This window comes from Suillus subalutaceus, assembly GCF_016647625.1.
Source record: "Suillus subalutaceus strain FC151 chromosome Unknown DFJ58scaffold_31, whole genome shotgun sequence".
NCBI lineage: Eukaryota > Fungi > Basidiomycota > Agaricomycetes > Boletales > Suillaceae > Suillus > Suillus subalutaceus.
Genome location: NW_024540280.1, coordinates 203,499 through 224,470, shown reverse-complemented (window position 1 = coordinate 224,470; position 20,972 = coordinate 203,499). Strand labels below are relative to the sequence as shown.

The following is a 20,972-nucleotide window of genomic DNA, read 5'->3' as shown; positions in this document are numbered from 1 at the left end:
GTCATGTTCCCCGCGGAACCGCAGCAGTCATGGTCAAGCTTTGACTCAAGTACTTCATAAATCACGGTCCCGAACTTATGAATCATCCGTGATACATCAGCATAGCTATTCTTGCTATCATTTGCGTGTCCTAGCGCGGACTCTCAAATTTCGATGTTTATTGCTTACCTTGCAGCGCCTGCTCGCAAATCTCGCTCTCCCCTCCCAAGATCAGTTGTGACAAGATGAGCATCTTCAATGTCCAGGGCTCTGAGATTGAAACATCCCCCCTTCTGCACGAAACCCTGCAGAAGAAGCAAAAGACGCCCCTTCCAAAACTGCAGATCGGTATTTTGATGCTCGTCCAATTGGCAGAACCTATTGCCTCCATGTCAATATACCCGTACATCAACCAGGTATAATGTCAAAAGCATCTTCAGGTGTCTAAATTTGAACTTTAATCACAGCTGATTCGAGAACTAGATATCACTGGTGGTAACGATGCAACAGTCGGTTATTACGCTGGAATTCTAGTAGGTCATGTCATCTGAGCAAACACATAAACTTTCTTATGTGACGTCGGTGAAACCAGGAGTCGCTTTTCTTTATCACACAAGCACTGACGGTATTGAAGTGGAGCCGTCTTTCTGATCGCATCGGACGTAAACCTGTCCTCATGATCGGTTTATTTGGAATGGGTCTCTCGATGCTTTGCTTTGGTCTCTCGACCTCCTTCTGGACTCTTGTCGTCAGGTCGGTCAAATTCATTAGTGTACGCTCGTGGTTGAATGCTTCCATACAATGGGTCAAATAGTCGTTCTATCTGTGGAATGCTGAATGGCAATAGCGGAGTCATGAAAAGTATGATGGGTGAACTGACGGATTCGACCAACATGGCGCAAGGATTTGCTCTCATACCTATCACATGGTGCTTTGGGGGTTTCTTCGGGTCAGTCTTTTTTTGAATAAAGACTCCTACTGAGAGTGTCGCAGCTTCGTTATGGGGGGAGCTCTAGCCCGTCCTCAAGACCGTTGGCCAAATCTCTTTGCTGGACAATTCTGGGCAAAATATCCGTATTTCTTGCCCTGCGCTATTGCTGCATCAGTTGTTTTCATATCGTTCATGTTCGTATTTCTCTTGGAAGAGGCAAGTCAGACTCGAGATCGATATCCAAGTAACAGCTATTGACCCTCTTTCAGACATTAGCGACTAAGCGCAAGCGCAATATACCTAGCGATACCACGGGCAATCAACCGTTGGAAGAATACAGGAGTGATGAATCACCCTCGGAGAATATGGCCAACGTCCCTTTACGTTCGCTGCTCACTCGTAGCATCATAATTCCCCTCGCAAATCAAGCCTTTCTTGCGTTTCTCGACATCTCTATATTCGCTCTCATGCCCTTGTTTTATTCCACTCCCAACTACCTCGGCGGACTAGGATTCGCACCCCAAACGATTGGGTCATGGATGGCGCTATTCGGCATCATTGACGGTTTATTCCAGGCGCTGTTCTTCGCCAAGGTCGTTGACCGGCTAGGTCCCAAACGCACCTTTTACATCGGTATATCGTGTTTTATACCCATCATGGTCATGTTCCCAGTCATGTCGTGGCTCGTTTTCTCCAGAGGCGTTGATTACATGGTCACGAACGTACTACTGTGCCAGCTTGTCCTGATAGTAACGTGGGACATGTCTCTAGGTGAGAGTTCTGGTTATCGCGCGTGTCTCTATCGTAGTAGGCTCACTCACAATCAGCGAGTATATTCATGTTTGTCACCGCATCAGCACCTACGAAAAATGTCCTGGGCGCGGTAAATGGCATGGGTCAAACGACAGTATCAATCGCACACGCAGTCGGTCCCATGTTCGCCGCGTCCATTTTCGCGTTCTCGAAGGATCACAATATTTTGGGTGGTCATGCAGTATATGTTGTTCTGTGCATACCTGCGGTTGGGATGTTGTGGTCAGCGTCTCATCTACCCGAGGAATTGCAGAATAGGGATGAGGATGAGTGAAAATTTGCCTTGCGAGTAATACATACAGCAGAGGAATGAATGAACTAGTATATGACTGTGCTCTTAGGAAACCTCGCATGTCATCCACGAATGTACATAAATTATACAAGGCCTTGTCATTGATTACTTCTTCTTCATCTCATTCTACACGAATCTTTTTCTCGAAAACATGATGCACGTGGTGGTAGGGGGATATGCAAGGTGCGTGAGTAAGGGGGAGAGGGAAGAAGGGGCGCCCAAGGATGAGAAACATGTCCCGAAAACACAAACAGGGTAATACGCAGTTGTATGTACGTGGTATCTGATTCGTATCGTAAGCAAGATGGATAAAACGAGCGCCCACGGTAATATGGTAGTGTAGTGTAAGAAAGAATGAGTCCGTGCGTAATACGGTGTCTCGGGCGCTTGTACACTGCTGACTTGCCCTCTCTTGCCAAAGAAATGTGGGTGAGGGTAGAAGCGGATTATGCTGCGCTGTACAAGAACAGGTTGTTCGTCGCAGCAATCTAATTATAAAGTGTCAGCACACAGACTGGAGCGCAGATATAAAGCAGGAAAAATCGGCAGCCCCAAAAAATAACGGCGCAAAGCATGAGCTACATGCAAGGCGTTACACTCACAGCAATCGTGTTCTCTCGTGGATGCCAGCTAGCATGCAAGATCTTCTTGTTAAAGTCAAGTGTATCCGTTTGCATTGCGTCCCGCAGTCCGCCGGGCCGCGGGCCGTTCTTGAGCCCGTTCTTGCCGGCAGGTGCGCCGATCTTCTTGGCCTTGAAAGCAGACTTGTCCGCTTGCAACACGACATCATTCGGCGAGTCGGTGTCAAATATGCGGAAGAAGTTGTGGTACGAGCCCGTTAGTACATGCCTAGGTTGCAAGTCATTTAGTGATGGTCTGGGAGATAGCAAGGGATAACGGTGGAGCAGAAGATAAAGAAAGGCACAGGGGAACGAATACGTACTTATCATCTCCACTCCATACACACTCAAACTTGTCAAAGATGCAGTCGTTCTCATACAGATCGCAAAGCTTGCCGCGGAGGTGGTCGTGGATAGGAATAGTCTTCACAGGGCGTGATTCCATGTTAATGTCCCAGATCTTAAGAGAGAGATAGTCGCGCGACAAGATATATCGCCCGTCGTGACTGAACTTGACATCAGATATAGAAGAGATGATCTCGGAGAAGAAGGATCGGGATGTTGGATCCTCTTCTTCTTCGAAGCCTGCACGTGATTTGATGTAAGGGGCAAAGGGTCTAAAGGTTCAAATGAGGTACGCACATTTTGCATGACGGTCGCATAGTGCGGAGTCGCGCATATCTGCAAGCTTGATATTACTTTTTGAGCTCGAGTACATGAAAAGGTTGCATTGCTGAGGGTGGAATTCCGCTGCGGTGATCACTTCTGTGAGTTCTTCCATATTCACAGGTTTGATATCCACGATGTCTGTTGGTCATAAGCGTCTTTTCTAGATCAAGGTGGTAGAGGAGACTTACTAAAACTCTGATCACTGATGCCGAGGTTCCAGAGGTTAATGCGTAGATCGTCTGCAGAGATGTAGGTTTCCTGGTCGGAATTGACAGATATGGAATGGATGTGGTAGGCATGGGCATTGGCGTAGACTTTACGTGGGACTGCGGCGATGATGTTGTCCTGTGGCTGCATGCGGGGGAGCTTGAGATGGGAGACAAGACTTGGGGGTGGAAGGGCACGATGGCCATCGAGGTGGTTTGACTCTGAGACTACACGGATACTCTTCTCAAATATTTTCCAAAGCTTGATTGTCTTGTCTGTGTGTGGGATTAGTCAGAAGTGCTGGGAGGGAAAGGGGTGGCGGACCGTTGGTGGAAAGTAAGAAGTGGGCGGTATTCTGTCGTCTACACCACTTGATCTTGTTGATCTTCTCCTCGATTTCAAGAGACTTTAGATAATCGAATTCGGGCTCGTGTGACTGGAACTCTGTGTAAAACTTATACTCGCAGCCTCTTTTCTAACGATCGCGTGGCATAATCAGGGTTTTGATATGGGAACGATAGAGTTGATACGATACTCACAGACTCATTGCGCTCAAAGAGAACGACACGACCACCTTTGTCGCCTGTGGCGAGGTAATTTCCAGTTGCATCGAACTCGACGGTGGATATGATGTCGGCTGCGGTATCCCATCGATGCGGGTCAGTTGAACCAGAGAGTCGATCAGAGTGGGTGCACGGACCTTCTGTGATGTCGTCCACTTCACCCTTGTCACCGAAGCATTGTGCAAATCGCCAGCTACCAGAGCCTGATGGGTCGATGTCCATGATTGTAGTATAACTAGAGGGGGTTCGCTGGGATTGTTATAAGAGTAGTTTAGAATTGATTTTTGATCTAATTCTGATTTGTACCGCAAGATGGAAGATGAGTAGATTGATGATCTGTACGAGTTTAAAGGTTTAGGGTAGCGTGCTCGTACAATGCTAAGTCAAGTGGATGAGATGAGCCCTTTTGTTGTGCTATTGTTTGGTCACACCGCACTCCCGGCTTGCACCGTAACGTTCAACACTCAAAACAATCTTTAATCCAACAATGCCTATTGCACCAATCACTGGCAAGCTTAGAAAGAGACTCTGGCTCGACCTTTCGGTCGCCCTTGGTCTCGGCGTCTCGTCTGCTTATGCTTATTGGTAAGTAGATTGTTTTTCGGCTTCTCAAATCATGCTCATATGTGAATAGGTATGGCGTACACCTCAAGGCTGGTACGTCTGGGTTGTCGCGGCTCCTTGTTCATTAACACTGACTTGCTGTAGTACAAAGGCAGGAGGAGTTTTATTTCAAGCTGGAGCGGGCAAAAGTGCAGCAGCAGTCGCAGTGATGAGCGCGCTTTAGTGTACACCGAACCTCTGTCACCACACAAATAGACTGCGTCCACCTGGATCTTTATAGAAGGAACGACTGTCTATTGGACTACCTAGGAGAGCCACTTTGCTTGCATATGGTTTGAATCTGTTGTTCTGATGCATGATCGGGTGTGCGCCATGCTCGACCTTCTGGGGACCAATGTTTGCATGTTGCGGTATCGGGGAAGTCTGGCGCGTAAACTATCCTGAGGCTTCAACGTTCTTCCGCGAAATCGGCATGACCTGTGGTGGAAAACAGACCTGGCGAGTGACGCACGTGTTCGCTTTGCTCAACTTTGATTGCGTGAACATAGATCTAGCACCTCCCGCTGCGTACTGCCACACAAAGGGGATTGCCTGTATGAATGAAAAAGCCAACTAAAACAATTGTATCAATGATCTACGAAGTACATAAAATGTCTGGCAACAATCGAAAGGTATCCTCCTGATAAAAATGACAGGCAGATGTATCTTTTGAGCCACGATACTACGTACGTATCTCGTTTTCGCCGTGTTGTTTAACGCCGTTGCCACGAGATATAAATGTGCAAGACGTAGATAATCACGGCAGTTCACGCGCACAAGATGACCCCGTCGTCGAGCTTTTTCAACAGAAAGCGGCTGTTTCAAAAACCACACGAAGACGAGAGCATCATGCCGCATCAGGGGATAGTATGGTACAACAAAGTTTTTAAATTTGGAGGATAATAAGCGCTGCCAGTGTTTGGATTTATTTGTTCTGCTGATATAATCGCCTATTGGTCCAGCATGTCGTAGTAGCAAACTTAATTATTCGCACTACACAGCGCGCAGGATGAGTGCTAGAAGCACCCACAAGGGGTTCGGCTCGTCGCACGCTATCCCTCCTAATCCTACCTTTATTGACTTCCCAAGATCTGACGGTGACCCAAGCAACTGGCCCACAAACAATACCCCCGTCATCGACAGCGAGGGTCATGTAAACTACATGCGACAGGCTGGCCTTGATGAATCGTTATCAATCAAATGGCGCGTCGAAGTCGCTGCAGCCCTTGCCTCGAAGCTCAACATGGTTCGTGAGTACTCACTTCTCATGTCTTGGGCCACCGATCATTTATCTCTTTCTTTCAACAGAGGGCAACTACGTTTTGCAAGGATGGCCTACGGGCTATCAGATGTTCGATCACAACAAAGGCCCAAAAAATAGCCCTCGTCATGATGCCTATCTTATAGGTGAGCCATGCCTCCCCATTGGCGCAATTAGTCGGCGTTTACTATCAAAATGCTAGGTTCCACCTATGCCAAACGCTTCCGCTCTGTCCCAGAATTTATTCCCCACGCCTTATGGCTGCTTACGGACCCCACGCTTGACCGCAGTAACTGCAATTGCAAATATTGCAATAAAAAACCCCAACGTGAAATCACTGCTTCCATGGGCCTTCTTCCAAAGCGCGGCGGCTCCACGCCCTCTGCTGCAAACACACCCACACGGATAGTTCAACCCCCCAGATTGAAACGCCAGCCTCAGCAACCTAAGGAGAGGCCCGTTCGGGATCAAGAGAAAATACCACGCGACAAAGAAAGGTTTAGACCATACGTCGGTGTACGTCGCATGCCGAAACCTGTTAAGCAGCCTGCACCAAAACAAAGCATGCTCAGGGAGCGCAACGCCGATTTGAGCTGTGCCTATGGTCCCGAAGTCAAAGTTCGTCGATGGTTCCGTGATGGTGAACTCCTTTGGTGCGCATTGAACACCCCGATCGATGGGCCCAGCGGTCCAGGCGGCGACGATTCCATCTTTTTCTGGCCAGGTCTCGTCGAGGAGACAAGAATGAAGCCTACGCCTATTCCAAAGGATACAGATATGGATATCTTTGATGGACCATCAAACGGCCATCCGACCTCGAACGTTGACTCATCCAATGGTGATGAAGAAGTCCCTTGGGTCATCCGGCACGACCTCTCTTATAAAATGAAACTCCTTGGTATCTCCCAATCATTGTATATTTCAGACCAACTTGTTCTTCCGTATCAATCAGTCGCTCCTTCAGACGAGCTTATCCAAGCTATTCATGCAGTATCTTATGAGGATCTCGACCCAGACCCCGCACGCACTTTCGCATTCAACCCTTATTCCACCTCTTCGGAAGTTACATTTACAAAGGCCGCAGCCCCGTACGGCATTGCGCTGCAGATCGGCGCGAATATTTCTGGGTATTGGACACCCACGGACGACTGGGAGTTCAAATTCAGTATTGAATACCCTAATTCCGGCCCACCGCGATCAATCAGCACATTCCAAAGCCTCGATTCAGTGATGAACTCAAGTATGACACATAATGCCAACCTTGCCTCGTCCCTGGCGACGCCCTCTGGCTCAGGCTCTCACACGCCTAGTATCTCTGCACCGCTACCCCCACTGACACTGGCCCAGACGATCGTGCAGACACGCTATCAGGGCCTGTGGTGGGGTGCAGAGCGTATCTGGACAGATGAACTTATTCGGCTCAAATTTTCGCGAGGCCAGATCGCTCCCGAAGGAAATGACCTTATCAATGCACCTGCTGGTCCAAGCAGGAAGGCGCAGGAGTATGCGCGGTCTATGGGCGGCCAGGTCGGTGGTGCTGAGGGGCGGGGCGTGTTCATGCGCCTCGAAGGATTGTTTGTTGCCGATCCGCCAAGCGGGAGAGGATCCAAAGTCTGCCATGCAGTAGGGACGCTTTATGAACTCGTGGATGAAGACTGGGAGGAAGAATGGGACGGTCGGGAGATGGTAGTTGACAAAGGAAAGGGTAAGGCGATCGAAAATGGCAATTCAAACAAGGATGGGTCGTTTGAGCTGGATGGTTTACCATCCGGACTTTCATTCATGCATGGTCCATCTCCACTGAAACCGCCCCCGCTCGCAAACCCAGACCCAGTGGTTTCCGTTGAAGGCACGACGACAGATGTTCTTTTGCACAGCAACATAGCCGGCGCTTCCGCTTCCGCATCTACCCCACCACAACGTGACGCGAACAACGCGCTCTCGCATCCGGTTCTCAGTGCCTTCCCACTGCCAAAGGCTCCCGATGGATTCAAATTCCGCCCTATCCTGAAGCCGGGCCATGAGATTGTCGTGGATCTGACGTGGATCGCGGGGCGGTATTACCCAGGCCTTCTCGAGCACCGGTTGCTTGACAGGCACGTTGAACGCGCGCTTGCTGCTGGTGGAACGCAGTTATGGGCTCTGGAGGGTTTGACGGCTGGGTGCTATAATGCGATGGACCCGACGAAGTGGAAGCCCACTCGCACGGCGATGGTGCGGGAGGCAAGCCACGATGCGCGGGTGGGGCTTGAGGAACACTGGAAGAACAAGGAGAAGGAGCGTCAGGAGGCGAAGCTGCTGGAGGGGGCATTTTTGCCGCCGCTGCCGTCACCTGGAATGGATAGTGGCGAGGGGGGATCTGGGCTAGGTGAAAGTTCTGGCGGTGCTGCACCAGGATCAAACGGTAACGGGCAAGGTTTTGTGAACGGGAAAGAGGAGAGAATGGAATTGAGAGTAACGGAGGATGGGATGCTGGAGGAGGCTGCGATGGTGGTTGATTAGTGAGTTGGTGGCTGTCTTCCATATCTGTGTCCCTTGCATGCCATCTAAGTACCCCGCTAATGTTTTGTTTTCACTGTGCTATCATGGAATGTACTATATGTGAAGAATCTGGCGTTACCCGCCTAGTACTCTCGCCTCCGCATAATCATTTATAAGTCTTTGGAGGCTCCAACGGTGGTTAACTTGACCGTACCGTGACTACGTGCGTTGTGCACCCCGAATGCTCCCGACAGCACGCTGCCTGCAGTGCAGTGCACACGATGAAACTGTCAAGCAGTTTGTCCCAAGTACTCACAGTGACGCGCAGCTTTAAGATCGGAAATCGGACCACGCATGACCCAACTCCAACAACTCCTCAACAACCATAACTTCATAAAACCGTTATTCCAATATATCGCACGCACGAGGAGACTAGAGCAGGTGTTGGGTGACGTCGCCCCCCGCAGACAAGGGGAGAAGAATACATCACAGCAGTGACGGGCTCGCCTTCCTATACGCCGTAAGCTGGCCGTATATACGTCCTCGCTTTGCCTGGACCAATCACAAAGACTCCCTGCTACTCAGATGAATCAACAAGATATAGTCACATACATATTGTATGTATTGTCTACTTATGATAGGACTCCGCCCCACCGGACAATAAACAGGAATTCAAAAAAAAACCAAATGTTAGGCCCTAGGTCTGATGGTCTTTACGCCCATGTCTGAACAAAGCCAATACCTTGAGGCTTGAGCGACATACACTGAAAATCTGATAGCAATGAAACACTAGCGTCGACTCCAAGATAGCCAAAATTTGTATTTTAAGCCGCGCTTCTGCATCTTCCAGGCCAGCCCAACCCTTGAACTCTTGAATACCGACAGTACATCTGACAGCTTGAGTTTCGTGCAGCCATGAAAGAGCCAACCTAACAATCGAGATCCGTTGGTGCAATGGAACTACAGGTATGGAAAACTGCGCACCACTGCGACGAGGGTGTATAAACCTTACACCATAATCAAGACATCCCTCAAAGACATAGGATTGTTGGTCGCATGTGAACCGAGTAGGTGGAATCTGGAGTCGATCAGAGATCGCAATGAGGAGGTTCGATGCATATATATCCAAGTCAGATAAGTCATTCCTCGTCTCGTCGAACTTTGTCTGTGCATAGACTACAGCAGCAAGAAGAATTTGGCTGATGATTGAGCGGCACCCTTGTTGCATCTGCACTGAGCAAAAGTGAAATTAAATTACATTGTTTAGTAATGCTCTAGGTCCATTAACAGGCTACTTACTGATACATGACGATGCTTCTTGATAAGTTTGAGGCAAACCTGATGCAGGCCCGGGATGCCAGTGGATTCATTGGCTGCTGTCAAGTGTGTCATCGAGCTTGAGCAGAAAATAATCACGGAGGCGCAAGGCGATTGAATGTCTCTCTGTGACGCTAGGGAATGGCACGAATCTGCCTACGAGGACTTCCGAGTCACTAAACATACATGGGATAATTTGGATGCATACCTCGTCGCCAGACATACAATCCTTCATGAAATCGAGAGTGTAGCATGTTGATCTCGCAAAAAGTAAGAATCTTTAAATAGACCGTCGAGGTGGAAAATATGAAGGCCAGTGGCAGAGCTCATAATTTCTAATTTGTTGATAGACTTTGCTGTCTCATAACGTTCGATGGCGTCGACATGATTATCGTCAAGTTCTGCCACAATTGAAGTGACAAGCGGTATTGTCAGGAGCAAAAGGAAAGGAACGACCTCTGTCCAGACTGGGTGCGGGTCGGAACTAGTTGAAGTATTATTATATTTCTGCATGAAAAGTTGGTCAATTGTCGACGACGACGATTGCAACAATGATTGCTCACCCCCTATTATTCAGTGCTCAGCGCTCAGCTCAGCCTGATGCGCCAGGCAGGTAACACGATGTTAATGGCGCTATGGGTTAGTGAATTCGCGGGCCGTGACTAGAATAGGTTGCCATAGGCTATTCCGTTATTAATGGTATCGATAACTACAAATATGAAGCTTATATGAAGGATTGTTTACAAAACATCGCTCTACGACAGACTACGATCACATCATAATTACGATACTGGCTGCACATTATTCACGAAAATTCAAGAGCCCAATAACGGCAGAGATAAGTCATCGGTCACCGTGTAGTCAAGGGCGAGGCTTAAGCTTTGTTCTTGACTCGGAATTATTCGCTAGCCTTCAAGAGCTTACACCTGGCTGGGCGGGTCCTCCAACCGCGGTCCATCGACCTAACAGTCAATAGCTGCAGTTCACATTAGAAGTTTATATAACTGTTCGCATTAGAAATGGCTACCCTTCTTTCACCAGCCTTGTCCATGTCCACCTCCGACTCTACCCCGTTCTCTCAGTACCATTCTCTTCGTCCGTCTCCAACACCATCATCAAGTTCTTCTTCATCCAGTGACTCTTTGAATCACGCAGATGAAGGTGCGTCATTCCGTTCTTCAGTCTGCTGCCTCGAGGCAGGTATTTACGGCAGAACAGAAAATCTCACCATTACCGCGTCGCGTTCATTGCTCGCGAGAAGCAAGGGGAAGGGAAAGAGCCACGAGTGAGTTCTCTTTCAATCTCTTTCATTCTGGCTCGTGACATAACACGCGCGTGGCAGAGACATCCGTCTTCTCGCCATTTCTACACACATCACCGAACTCTCGTATAGTATATCGGACATCCAGACGCGTATATTTGGTACGCGACTTCTTAGTCCCATCCGTTTCTTACCCACACAATCCTCAGAAATACAGGAACTACGACATAAGTCTCAATCTTCAGGTGATGCAGCCGCCACTACCGTCGTCATCGACAAGGCTCTTATGACTCTCGACGAACGCCTTGAGGCTGTCGCCCATGGCATGAAATCCGTGTCTGAATCTGTTGCCCCCTTCCAGAACCAGCCCAATGGTACCCCCGACTCCGAACAAGCTGCACTGGTCCGCAAGCATGCAGTACTCGTCATCGAGTGGGAAACCGTGCAGAATGACACAGATGTTCTCAGGGAGGAGCTGAAAGAGGATAAGTGGCTCACTGTGTTCAGAACCGTCACAGAACAGGCGGACGGAATGATGGGAAGCTTGGAGAAGGCAGTCAATCGTTGTCAGGTGTGTCCTTGTGTTCTTAATATCTGTATCATCTTCGCAAACACCGCGCAGGATTTTATTTGGCAGGTACACCGAGGAGGTGCAGATGATTCATTCTCGCAGTCCTCATACAGGGGCTCAGTTAGTTCAGACAAGAATCCCCTGAGCATCGAGGTATTCAATGAGTTGCTCAGCTCGTTCGAAGCAAAGAAGAAGTGGATTTTCTCCTTTTGCCTTACGACTTCGTCACTCACACTTCTTCTAGGCACTACGTCCCGGCCACGTCCAAAGTACTTGCGATCATTGACAATGGGGTGCAGAATCGTGTCACAAAGAACGGGGAGACACTCCGACGACATGGAGAATCCGCTAAGAGGTGGCGGATCCTCAAGGAGCGAATGGCCAAGACGGAGAAAGAGATGGAAGCTGTGCGAAAGATCCTCACGGGTGTTGATGTGGCTCGAAGCGAAACAGGTTCCACAGCAAATGGGTATCTTGCAACGCCCTCTTCGAAAGGCCGTGCACCCAGCCGAGCAACAAGTTCTACGAGCACTCTTTCGCGGAGCATATCACCACTGAGGAAGTTTGCAAGGAAGATCGCTGGTCATGTACGGTCGCCTCCGGCCCCCGTCACTCCCTTGCCTGTATCACGAGAATTGTCTTCGGTGTCAAGAGACTCTTCACAATCACAGGGTCCGTCATCGGAGCCGGTTAAGACACTACGACGACAACGCACCTCTATATTCGCATTCAATCGGTCTACTAGTGGTGCCCCACTTACACCAGAGAAAGGACACAAATATAGCCACAGCCTCACACCCGAGTCCTCCCCCGCCTCCAAACGTCTTGACCGTATCGACGACCCAAATTCAACTATGAAACTGAAAATGTCTAAACAGCCGTGGAACAGCTCAACAAAGGTAGAGGTGCCGGATCCTGCGGCGACCATCAAGCCCACTCCTCCAAAGCGGCCAAACACAAAGTCTATCCTCACCCCGGAATATGCCCCTCTTGTGCCGGGCACACCTTCACGAAGGAGCCTCAGCCGTTGTTCAAATGCGTCTTCACGGCCTTGGTCTCCTGTAACTTCATCTGTATCTACGAACCCTTCTATACCTCCTCTTCCACCTCTACGTCCACCATCACGAGCTCAAACGCCCAGCCTTGGGACGACACCACGCCCACGGCCCAAGACCCCGAGTCAAATTCCAGCCCCTGCGCTACACTGGCGCCCCGTGTCTATGCGGCAGCCTGATACTGACGACGAGGAAGAGCTCACGACTCTTATGCAGCGCGCATTTTCTCCTCCGCATACTAATACATCTCCCAGCACTTTCCGTTCACATACCCAGAGCGGCATACGCATACCCCCACCGCGCCCTCCAAGCCGGTCGCAGATACCCCTTCCCAGCGTGCACGTCTCCTCCGAGTCGCGTCCCTCGTCAACGACGTCCTTCTACCGCCCCCAAAGCCCACTTACCCCAGGGTCTCTTCTCAGGGCACAGACGCCCGAGTCGCAATTGAAAGCAAAAGCTCAACAGGTCCAGTTTTACGGGGGCGCAGGAAACAGCGGGATACGTACATCTGCGCGGCAGACTGTCGCAGGGAAGCTCCCTCCTTCATCGTTCCGCGATTCGTCGACGACCCGGACGCCCAACTCGCGTCCGGGGTCGCGTTCAGGGTCGTACACACCCATGGAGCGCGACCCGTTACACTTGTACGTCCCCGCGAGTGACAAGGACCCACTCGACGTGGAGGTGGCGGCGATTGTGAATGCGATTCCGCACGGGCTACTGATTGAGCGTGTGGATCCCCCGCTCAAGGCGCCGCCGAAGGAGGGAGAGGAGATTAGGGCGTCGTATGCGATTTCGAATAGTTTGAGCCGGAAAGTGGTGACTTGCAAACTGACGACGCTGACGCGCTCCGGGGCAAGGGGGGGTGGGATGTCGAAGAAGGTTATGTGTCGGGTTGGAGGAGGCGAGTGCCTGTTCTATTCTTCTATCAGTGCAAGGTGTTAACATAAATTTTGCAGGCTGGCAAGATTTGCAGCTCTACATGCTCAACCGTCAGGCAGGCATGTAGGCTTGAACAAGGAACGGATACCCATGCATACCTGAATTATTTTTACATTTTGCACTTTTTCACATTTCATCAATCACGATTCAGAACGGTCGCACATAAAGAGTCATTAGTCGCGGAACAAGTTTACTGTATTGCATCATGATTATATCCTCATGTTCATTATGTCCGCAAACGTTTTGTAGCAGTTTTCTATTTCTTGTTATCCTGGCCAGGGTTTAGTTACGACTTGCTATTGAATTGCTATGATGTTTAGCTTACGAATGGTGACTTTACGCGTACATGTCGATTCATCGAATGTATAAATGTTACAACGCATATACTAGGTCTCGTGAATGATAAATCTCCAGTGCTCATCTAACACATACTCGTATATCAACCCATTCTAATACCCCGCCCAGCTCTTCACCTTCGAAAACCAAAACGACCGCTCGTTCTTCAGCGGTAGCGGTACCGCCTCCCCATCCTCCACATTGACTGAATCATACCCAATAAAATCGAGCTTGTTCCACCGCCCGAGGGGACGTGAACGCAACGCGAGTGTCATCTGGAAAAAATACTTGTTCGGCTGTAATTCTGTAGTGGCGTGCGCATGCGAAGGGTGCTTCTCGTCAAGGTTCGTGATGTAGACAGTGCTACCGGACAGGGACCAGTTACCGATGTAGAAACCCTGAGATGGATGTGGTTGAGTTTAGGGTTGAGGTAAGCTGAGGATGCGCGTACCTTCATGCGCAGGCTCGGCTTGAGCATTGGAATGACGGTCTGGGGCTGCCATTCATCGTTAGCGAGTAGGGATAGCACCTGTCCGTTGGGGAAGAATCGGCTGTAATACTGTCAGCGAGTGTAAGAGATCGCTCAGGCACAAGACTTACAGGTATCGATGGTATGTGATGAGGTGAGTTACCTACAAGGGAGTGATAAACTCAGCACGTCGAAAATGTTGGGGAGTTCTCTACTACGTACGTTTACCCAAGCGTTCTCGCTAGAGCCCATCCGCCTATGATTTTTGTAAGACAGTGGAGATAACACATCTCCGAAAGCATGGCTTACATGTAATGGCAAACAGCAATGTAAACTCCATCCAACCGCAAGCGGGGATGTTCGATATAAGCTCTCCGGTAGTCCGAACTGTACAGTTCCACAATATTCGTTATAGACTCATCATCAGCAATCTGGGGAGGCTTATATGCCAATTGGACAAAATCTCTGTTGCAAATATTTATGACGCAAAGTACATGCAGGAGACGAGCACCATACCTCCAAATCGCAGAATCCAAACTGAGCACTCGTGCTTTACGACTGACAGCCGCAAACCGCTCAATCGTGGTATAGTCAAGAATTCGGAGGATTTGGAGTAGAAGCTCGTCAGGGATGAGATTAATGGGGGGTAGTCCCTCCTTCTCATCCTCCGGCTCAAAGACAAGATTCTCAGGAAAGTTCTTGAGCACTTGTGCTAGAAAACCTGACGCCACGAAGGATCTATTCTTGCTATCCTGCACTTCGAGCTTCTGCACATCCCGTGTAACTCCATTTACAGAAACAGTGGATGGAACCTTCTTGTGACTGGCTGGCTGAATGGCAGAACGTTCCTGTGTGCGTTGTTCTTCTATGAAGTACGCACGATCGACGTTCGCATCGAGACGGAATGCCTGGCGATAGAGCCGGAGAGCCTCGTCTAGCTGGCTGTGCTGCTCGTGGAAAACTGCTTTGCGATAGACCTCGACGGCATGAGCCAGATTGGGACTGAGATGAGATTGGCCGTGAGATGCGTGCGTTATGACGGTAGGCGCACCTGCGACGACATGGGTTGCAGGCCCCCGAGATGCTGAGAGTGTGTTAGTGATAGCGGGTTTCGAGCTGGCATCGCTCCGAGCCGGGGAAATGGCACGTTCTGCAGCAGTGTTGGCACCGGGAACAGGTTGAGTTTGCGCGCCCGACGTAGCGGCAGCCCGCCGTTCCCTGACCTCTGCCTTCCATTGCTCTCTGAAACGTGCGAGTTCTGCGGGTTCCTGCTCTGGTGCTAGGATATCTGACGTCCCTGCGCTCATCCCACACCTGAAAGCTGATACTCAGCTAGACAAGAGTCAGAATATAATTCAGAAGTGCTTGCGAGTTCTTACTTTTACTAATCCTACTAGCTGAGCCTGTGTGACCGGAACTTCGGAAGCAAACTACTTGCTTTGCCTTACGTCATCACCCTGAGATAGGTGCAAGTCCGGATGGCATCGCGCGAGTACAGAGAAAGCGAAGACGACATCATTGGTATAAATAAAGCATAGGGTGACCAAGTTGGCGGGGGGTACGATGGATAATCGAACAGGTAATTAAGCCAACAGTGTGCAAGTCCAAGGGTAATCCAAGGCGTTCACCCAGTCTTCACGACTTTATGACGCCCAGACGCTTCAGTTCTTCGCAGCTATCTATTTTCTCCGCCTCGATTGCCTTCACCTTCTCCCAGTCCGTGCCAACACCGAATAAACCGACTTCTGCATCTCTCCTCCGTTGCCGCCTATCAACTGCACGCTGGCAATCGCCATAGAGATTATTGGTGTAAACCTGTTCCACTTGCCCTTCAAATCTTGACAGAGCCGATCCGCGTCGATGGGCACCCCCAGCAATGTCAGCTGCAATCTGCCGATGGTTCTTGAACTCGTGTTCATTAACATGGTATTTTATGCCAAGTCCACTCGTTTGCCGTTCAGTATTGAAACGTGTTGTTGGTGAAAAGGAATACCGCGGTTCGGGTATCGACGTAGAGAACATGTCCGGAATTGCACTGAGGAATGAGAACGCAATAAGTAATATGAGGGGCAGGAGCTGCATAAGCAGCGAGCGACCCTGCGCCCCTTCACCCTGCTGCTGTGCTTGTGCGCCCCCCATATTCGTACGCATACGTGGCGTCCGGAAGCCTCCTGGGCCAAACGATGCAGTGAATACTGGACCGCCACCGAAAGGACCGCCTCCAAATCCACCGTTCATCGCCATACCGCCTCCTCCGAAGAACATGTTGAAAAGATCCTCTGGACTCATCTCGCCTTCGCCACCGAATGGGCTTGCAGAGAAGCCGGGCCCACGCGAGGACATGCCACCAGAACGCGATTCTGGATCCGACCCAGATTGGTCGTAAATTGCTCGCTTCTGGGAGTCTGAGTGAATGTCAGAGCCGCCCAGCGCATTGAATAAATCAAGCATACCTGAAAGCACTTGGAATGCTTTGGAGACCACTGCGGTGAGTTCGTATCAGACACTTCGCGCACATGATGACAATACTAGACGTACTCTTGAATGCTTCATCTGCTCCAGGAGCACCGTTCTTGTCAGGATGTAGCGCAAGGGCAAGCTATGATGTATCACAGTATTAGAATGTATATCGGTCAGCACGCGAGATCATGTATGCTAATGTACCTTTCTGTATGCCTTCTTTATCTCAGCCTCCTCGCAATCCTTCTTGACGGACAAGATTTCATAGTACTCCGTAGCCTTGCAAGCCTTCACCCGTTTCACAACTTTCAACTGCTCAGCAGTGAATTCCCGTTTCTCTCCTCCCATCCCTCCAGCAGTGCCATTCGCACTGCCCGTACTCCGATGCTTAGCACCAGAAGCGGATGGGTGTGTCTCTGTAGACGACGACGAAGCCTGCGCATTGCCATTTGACGTCGAAGGGCCTGAACCAGCTGACGAGGAAGACGATCCAGATGCCTCTGCGGTCTCGATAGACTCAAGAAGCTTTGCAGCCTCGGGCGTGGAGAACAGGTTTATAGATTTTTGGCAAAATTTGCGGGCTGAAGGGAGGTTACCAGCATCCTTGTATTTTTGTGCGATTGAAAGACATTTGATGGCTTCGTCTTTGTTACCTTCCATCGCTTGAAAGCAAACCAACGTACAGGTGAGCTGGCGACTTGGGTACTTTGAAGGCTTCTCGGTGAGAGCGAACGTGTCCTTATTCGGCAAGTACCTTTCGGATTCATTAATATTGCGGTGCCTAGACCACGAAAAGTATCAAGTCACAGGTTGGTTGTTCATGATGCTTGTGATAGATGATCCAGTCGTCTACTGATAGGCCCTTTCATAGTTGCGAGCTAATATAGTGCAGTGCTCACATGCGAGCTTGACCGTTCTCATCATGATTTCGCGTCCAGTCCTTCGACTCCTTCAAGTTGCGTTGTATTCAACAGCCTCTTTTCTTTCGGAATTTATGCAAGACGTCAATTGGTCTAGCTAGAAAGTCCACACAGGCCCGCTCTTGCGTTGGTTTCCAGCTTGTAATTATCTGCGACTATGTGCTGCAGCATCGCAGAAATCATCGAGACATTGTTGCGACTCGACGCACTCCTTGTTATGTCCTTACGAATAGTGCTAGTAACCGTTAACCAGCACTCAAAGTTTAATGATTTTGCTCCCATTCCAATGTACGTGAGCAGTCTTTTCTGGCAGTCACGTAAACAGTTCTGTGGCAGCCAGACCAGACTAGACTCAGGTCTCACTCCTGGACATGTCAGCCTCAGTCAGCCTCCAAAGTTTCTACAAAAGGGCGGCAAGGCTCGTCACCCACCTGTCCTCTCTTCAGTCCGTCTTTTATCGTTGCTTCACGTTTATTACGCATCCAGCATAACGATACCTTCAACATCTTTATTCATTCCACTATGCCTGCCGATATGCAACAACACAGCGTGCCATGTGTTCCCTCATATGACCAGTTCAGACCGCCTAATCCAGCCGAAGGTCAGCGCAAGGGCAAAGTTCGCTCCTTTTTTCCAAGCTTCGTCGATCGAGCCATCTTCCGCGCCAAACCAGCTACCCACCGTGACACTGCCGAGTCGCATCCGGAGGTTGACCCTGCCACTAACGTCGACTCTCTTGCAACAAAGCCTCACATCCTCCGTTGCCTTCTAACACAACTCGACCGCACGGAGACGCAGAAGTCAAGAACAACAAAGAGGGGTTTGCGTACTTCGCTCGTCGCTGTCAGCAAGGAACAGAAGGCTACTCCCCAAACCCTCGATAAGGTGCAACGCCATAGCCGTGCAGTTCAAGAACAGCTCGACATTGACCGCAAAGCGATGCAGTCCGAGATGTCCGAGACCATCCAGTCCTACGACTGCAAGTTGCGCGACATGAACGAGCTGAATATGCGACAAAGTGCTCGGGGCATCAAGCTCCAGTCAAAGCTCTTCGACCAGGATGAACCCGTCGGGCTCCCGGGGGGCTTGGAGATATCCAATCCTCTGGTTGAGACTGTCGCTCACAAGACCGGTGCCAGAAATCTCGAAAGTGCATCTCAAGCGGACACTGGTTCCCAAGGCTGGGTGATGGAGGTTCAAGTCATCGCGGAACACCAGTCGCAACCTCAGCCAACGGAGCCAGTAGTGGCTGTCAAAAGGAACTCAACGACGAAGCAGGAGCCAGAGCGACGGGAAAACCCAGTCAAGCGACAACGCAATGTTGCTCATGATGCATCCGAGCGCCGCAACTTGAAGGACGACGATCCCTTCGCTTCCGGGCCAAATCTAGCGCCACATCGCAGGATTCGGAACGTACTGGCAGATGCGCGAGACAGGACACTTGCTACAATTTCGGAACTGAAGGACGTTCGTCGCAAGAAGGATGAACAACAGCCCTCCCAAGCTTGTGACGGCCACCAGGAGTTCACAGCGTTCCGGGATATTCGAGGCTTATTGGCAGATGTGCGAAAGCGTGGAGCCAAGACACAGGCGATCATTTCTGAAATGAAGGATGCTCGTCGCAAGAAAGATGAACAGTGTCCTTCCCAAGCTTGCCACGGCCACCAGACGGAGTTCGCAGCGTATCAGGATCAAATCGCTGCTCTTACTTCGGAACGTGATACGCTCTCTCGCGAGCTCAAGCGCAGTACTCGCATGGCGAACTCGAATGCTTTCTTGCTCAACAGCGTCGAATTGCAAGCTCAGCGTCTACTCTCCGAGCACGACGCACTTATTGTCGAACACCAGCAGGAAAAAGCACGCTCACAGCAACAAATCTGGGAACTTGAGACCCAACTCGAGGAGACCACCGCGTCAGCTTCTCGAGCCAGGGAACGTTACGAGGCGGAACACGAGCAACTTCTAAGGGTTGAAGAGCAGCTCAAGCTTGAACGCATACAGTCGGCGCATAACCACAGAGATCATCTGGATGAAACACTCATGCTCTTCAGGGAGAATGCGGGGCAGGCCAACTCGATCGAGACCCTCATTGATAGGGATTTCGCAGAGCAACGTACTACGCTCCAGAAGGTGCATATTCAGCTGGACCTTGCGAACAATGCACAGGCGATTATGGAGCGCAAGGTACGCAAACGTCTACGCCTTTTGTAGTTTGTACTTATATTTTCAAGCTCCAGACAATGGAGATTACATCCCAACAAGCTCAGGAGCACATCGAACTACGTCACAGTACCCCACCGAAGGCTCAAGGTAGCATTTTTCGAAGCCGCAGCAAGCGCTTGTCGCGGAACGGACCTCAAGTATTACACCAAGCATCCCCACTCGTCACTCAAGAGATCGTGAAGAATGAGAAAGCGCAGCCTCCTGTTGTCGCTACCGGCACTTCCTCTTCGCCACCCACCTCCGTTCACAAGGTTGATGGCGTCACTTCACAGCACGCCCGTAGGATGCTTTCGTGCCCACCAGAGAATCCTCCTGTCTCTAAGCCATCCCCACGAGATCTTCCCAGTGACACCTTTGATGTCTCCACGTCGTCAACCTTCGGTGATGGTGGCGTGGACTTACTCTTGGAACCGAGCGAGAACGTAATAGGAGAAGGCAATGGGTTAGCTACCCTCTACTCGATGCTTTCAGTGGTCCGCATGTACGCTCCTAGTCCCATTCGCAGCCCTCCGGAAATTCAGCCTCGACGTCGCAATGTGGATCCCTTCAAGATTCCAGTCCATCCCGATGACGTGGCAAAAAACGGACGGCGTCGCTGTGAGACAAACCTGTAAGTGATCATCTCTATTCCTCTTTGAATGTCTCTGCTCATCTGAAGTTCAGGGTCGCTATTTCATCTTTGACACGATCTCGTCGTCTTTTTCTTTTCTTTTGATCGTTCTCTCTGGTTTTCTTTTTCTTCTCTTCTGAGAACGACAAGCCTTATTCCTTTTCTTTTCGTTTCGTTTCTTCTTTTCTTCTCAGGAGACAGCAGACAGGTCAAAACAACAAAAATAGGTGGGATCGACGGTATGCTTGGGGTTATGGCTTCGTACGCCTTTTATTCTTTTATTCCTTAGATAAGTACCAAAAACAGGGAGGGTCGCGGCCGCGCGCGGTAGTGCATATTTTAATTTTATTCGTATTGGAAGAGAACGTCATTGTGGGCCGTGTGGTCTGATT

At 50.1% G+C, this 20,972-nt stretch overlaps 8 protein-coding genes across 8 annotated transcripts; 5 read left to right on the top strand and 3 right to left on the bottom strand.

Moving 5' to 3' along the window:
• Positions 1–19: 19 nt before the first annotated feature.
• DFJ58DRAFT_905502 (major facilitator superfamily domain-containing protein) lies at positions 20–2,114 on the top strand. The gene is made up of 7 exons (XM_041394961.1): positions 20–395; positions 447–512; positions 572–732; positions 794–928; positions 973–1,126; positions 1,180–1,681; positions 1,738–2,114. The coding sequence occupies exons 1-7, from the start codon at positions 225–227 to the stop codon at positions 1,995–1,997; spliced, it is 1,449 nt and encodes a 482-aa protein (XP_041245840.1). The 5' UTR covers positions 20–224; the 3' UTR covers positions 1,998–2,114.
• Positions 2,115–4,476, bottom strand: DFJ58DRAFT_778500 (WD40-repeat-containing domain protein). The gene is made up of 8 exons (XM_041389636.1): positions 4,212–4,476; positions 4,051–4,148; positions 3,836–3,986; positions 3,493–3,786; positions 3,278–3,442; positions 2,959–3,220; positions 2,618–2,864; positions 2,115–2,503 (listed from the first exon to the last, which is right to left on the bottom strand). Exons 1-8 carry the CDS (start codon positions 4,294–4,296, stop codon positions 2,462–2,464), a joined length of 1,344 nt encoding a protein of 447 aa, XP_041245839.1. The 5' UTR covers positions 4,297–4,476; the 3' UTR covers positions 2,115–2,461.
• An 85-nt stretch (positions 4,477–4,561) lies between these two features.
• DFJ58DRAFT_657817 (cytochrome-c oxidase subunit VIIa) lies at positions 4,562–4,847 on the top strand (the record flags this gene model as incomplete). Its single annotated transcript, XM_041381998.1, has 3 exons — positions 4,562–4,659; positions 4,709–4,731; positions 4,783–4,847. 3 exons carry the CDS (start codon positions 4,562–4,564, stop codon positions 4,845–4,847), a joined length of 186 nt encoding a protein of 61 aa, XP_041245838.1.
• An 825-nt stretch (positions 4,848–5,672) lies between these two features.
• Positions 5,673–8,575, top strand: DFJ58DRAFT_681871 (uncharacterized protein). The gene is made up of 3 exons (XM_041383228.1): positions 5,673–5,927; positions 5,986–6,084; positions 6,141–8,575. Exons 1-3 carry the CDS (start codon positions 5,687–5,689, stop codon positions 8,438–8,440), a joined length of 2,640 nt encoding a protein of 879 aa, XP_041245837.1. The 5' UTR covers positions 5,673–5,686; the 3' UTR covers positions 8,441–8,575.
• Positions 8,576–10,492: 1,917 nt separating this feature from the next.
• Positions 10,493–13,938, top strand: DFJ58DRAFT_905499 (uncharacterized protein). Its single transcript, XM_041394960.1, has 6 exons — positions 10,493–10,897; positions 10,955–11,021; positions 11,079–11,568; positions 11,620–11,762; positions 11,813–13,524; positions 13,580–13,938. Exons 1-6 carry the CDS (start codon positions 10,756–10,758, stop codon positions 13,627–13,629), a joined length of 2,604 nt encoding a protein of 867 aa, XP_041245836.1. The 5' UTR covers positions 10,493–10,755; the 3' UTR covers positions 13,630–13,938.
• Positions 13,939–15,746, bottom strand: DFJ58DRAFT_701133 (uncharacterized protein). The gene is made up of 6 exons (XM_041383592.1): positions 14,884–15,746; positions 14,677–14,832; positions 14,590–14,623; positions 14,499–14,530; positions 14,350–14,449; positions 13,939–14,296 (listed from the first exon to the last, which is right to left on the bottom strand). The coding sequence occupies exons 1-6, from the start codon at positions 15,672–15,674 to the stop codon at positions 14,012–14,014; spliced, it is 1,398 nt and encodes a 465-aa protein (XP_041245835.1). The 5' UTR covers positions 15,675–15,746; the 3' UTR covers positions 13,939–14,011.
• Positions 15,747–15,866: 120 nt separating this feature from the next.
• Positions 15,867–17,548, bottom strand: DFJ58DRAFT_778488 (uncharacterized protein). The gene is made up of 4 exons (XM_041389635.1): positions 17,032–17,548; positions 16,906–16,966; positions 16,821–16,850; positions 15,867–16,772 (listed from the first exon to the last, which is right to left on the bottom strand). Exons 1-4 carry the CDS (start codon positions 17,485–17,487, stop codon positions 16,003–16,005), a joined length of 1,317 nt encoding a protein of 438 aa, XP_041245834.1. The 5' UTR covers positions 17,488–17,548; the 3' UTR covers positions 15,867–16,002.
• A 2,430-nt stretch (positions 17,549–19,978) lies between these two features.
• On the top strand, positions 19,979–20,938 carry DFJ58DRAFT_912919 (uncharacterized protein). The gene is made up of 2 exons (XM_041395295.1): positions 19,979–20,580; positions 20,634–20,938. Exons 1-2 carry the CDS (start codon positions 19,988–19,990, stop codon positions 20,683–20,685), a joined length of 645 nt encoding a protein of 214 aa, XP_041245833.1. The 5' UTR covers positions 19,979–19,987; the 3' UTR covers positions 20,686–20,938.
• The last annotated feature ends 34 nt before the right edge of the window (positions 20,939–20,972 follow it).

Bases quoted from the DNA above. Each gene is read 5' to 3' on its own strand.
- DFJ58DRAFT_905502 (XM_041394961.1), top strand. From the start codon at position 225: ATGAGCATCTTCAATGTCCAGGGCTCTGAGATTGAAACATCCCCCCTT. The intron at 396-446 runs GTATAATGTCAA...CTTTAATCACAG, and splicing joins TATACCCGTACATCAACCAG to CTGATTCGAGAACTAGATAT. The intron at 513-571 runs GTAGGTCATGTC...CGGTGAAACCAG, and splicing joins GTTATTACGCTGGAATTCTA to GAGTCGCTTTTCTTTATCAC.
- DFJ58DRAFT_778500 (XM_041389636.1), bottom strand. From the start codon at position 4,296: ATGGACATCGACCCATCAGGCTCTGGTAGCTGGCGATTTGCACAATGC. The intron at 3,221-3,277 runs GTGCGTACCTCA...AATCACGTGCAG, and splicing joins ATGCGACCGTCATGCAAAAT to GCTTCGAAGAAGAAGAGGAT. The intron at 2,504-2,617 runs GTGAGTGTAACG...CTTTATAATTAG, and splicing joins CACGAGAGAACACGATTGCT to ATTGCTGCGACGAACAACCT.
- DFJ58DRAFT_681871 (XM_041383228.1), top strand. From the start codon at position 5,687: ATGAGTGCTAGAAGCACCCACAAGGGGTTCGGCTCGTCGCACGCTATC. The intron at 5,928-5,985 runs GTGAGTACTCAC...TTCTTTCAACAG, and splicing joins CTCGAAGCTCAACATGGTTC to AGGGCAACTACGTTTTGCAA. The intron at 6,085-6,140 runs GTGAGCCATGCC...TCAAAATGCTAG, and splicing joins TCATGATGCCTATCTTATAG to GTTCCACCTATGCCAAACGC.
- DFJ58DRAFT_905499 (XM_041394960.1), top strand. From the start codon at position 10,756: ATGGCTACCCTTCTTTCACCAGCCTTGTCCATGTCCACCTCCGACTCT. The intron at 10,898-10,954 runs GTGCGTCATTCC...ACGGCAGAACAG, and splicing joins TTTGAATCACGCAGATGAAG to AAAATCTCACCATTACCGCG. The intron at 11,022-11,078 runs GTGAGTTCTCTT...CGCGCGTGGCAG, and splicing joins GGGAAGGGAAAGAGCCACGA to AGACATCCGTCTTCTCGCCA.
- DFJ58DRAFT_701133 (XM_041383592.1), bottom strand. From the start codon at position 15,674: ATGAGCGCAGGGACGTCAGATATCCTAGCACCAGAGCAGGAACCCGCA. The intron at 14,833-14,883 runs GTATGGTGCTCG...TATTTGCAACAG, and splicing joins TTGGATTCTGCGATTTGGAG to AGATTTTGTCCAATTGGCAT. The intron at 14,450-14,498 runs GTAAGTCTTGTG...ACAGTATTACAG, and splicing joins ATCACATACCATCGATACCT to CCGATTCTTCCCCAACGGAC.
- DFJ58DRAFT_778488 (XM_041389635.1), bottom strand. From the start codon at position 17,487: ATGGAAGGTAACAAAGACGAAGCCATCAAATGTCTTTCAATCGCACAA. The intron at 16,851-16,905 runs GTACGTCTAGTA...AACTCACCGCAG, and splicing joins AGCAGATGAAGCATTCAAGA to TGGTCTCCAAAGCATTCCAA. The intron at 16,773-16,820 runs GTATGCTTGATT...ACATTCACTCAG, and splicing joins AGCATTCCAAGTGCTTTCAG to ACTCCCAGAAGCGAGCAATT.
- DFJ58DRAFT_912919 (XM_041395295.1), top strand. From the start codon at position 19,988: ATGGAGATTACATCCCAACAAGCTCAGGAGCACATCGAACTACGTCAC. The intron at 20,581-20,633 runs GTAAGTGATCAT...TCTGAAGTTCAG, and splicing joins CGTCGCTGTGAGACAAACCT to GGTCGCTATTTCATCTTTGA.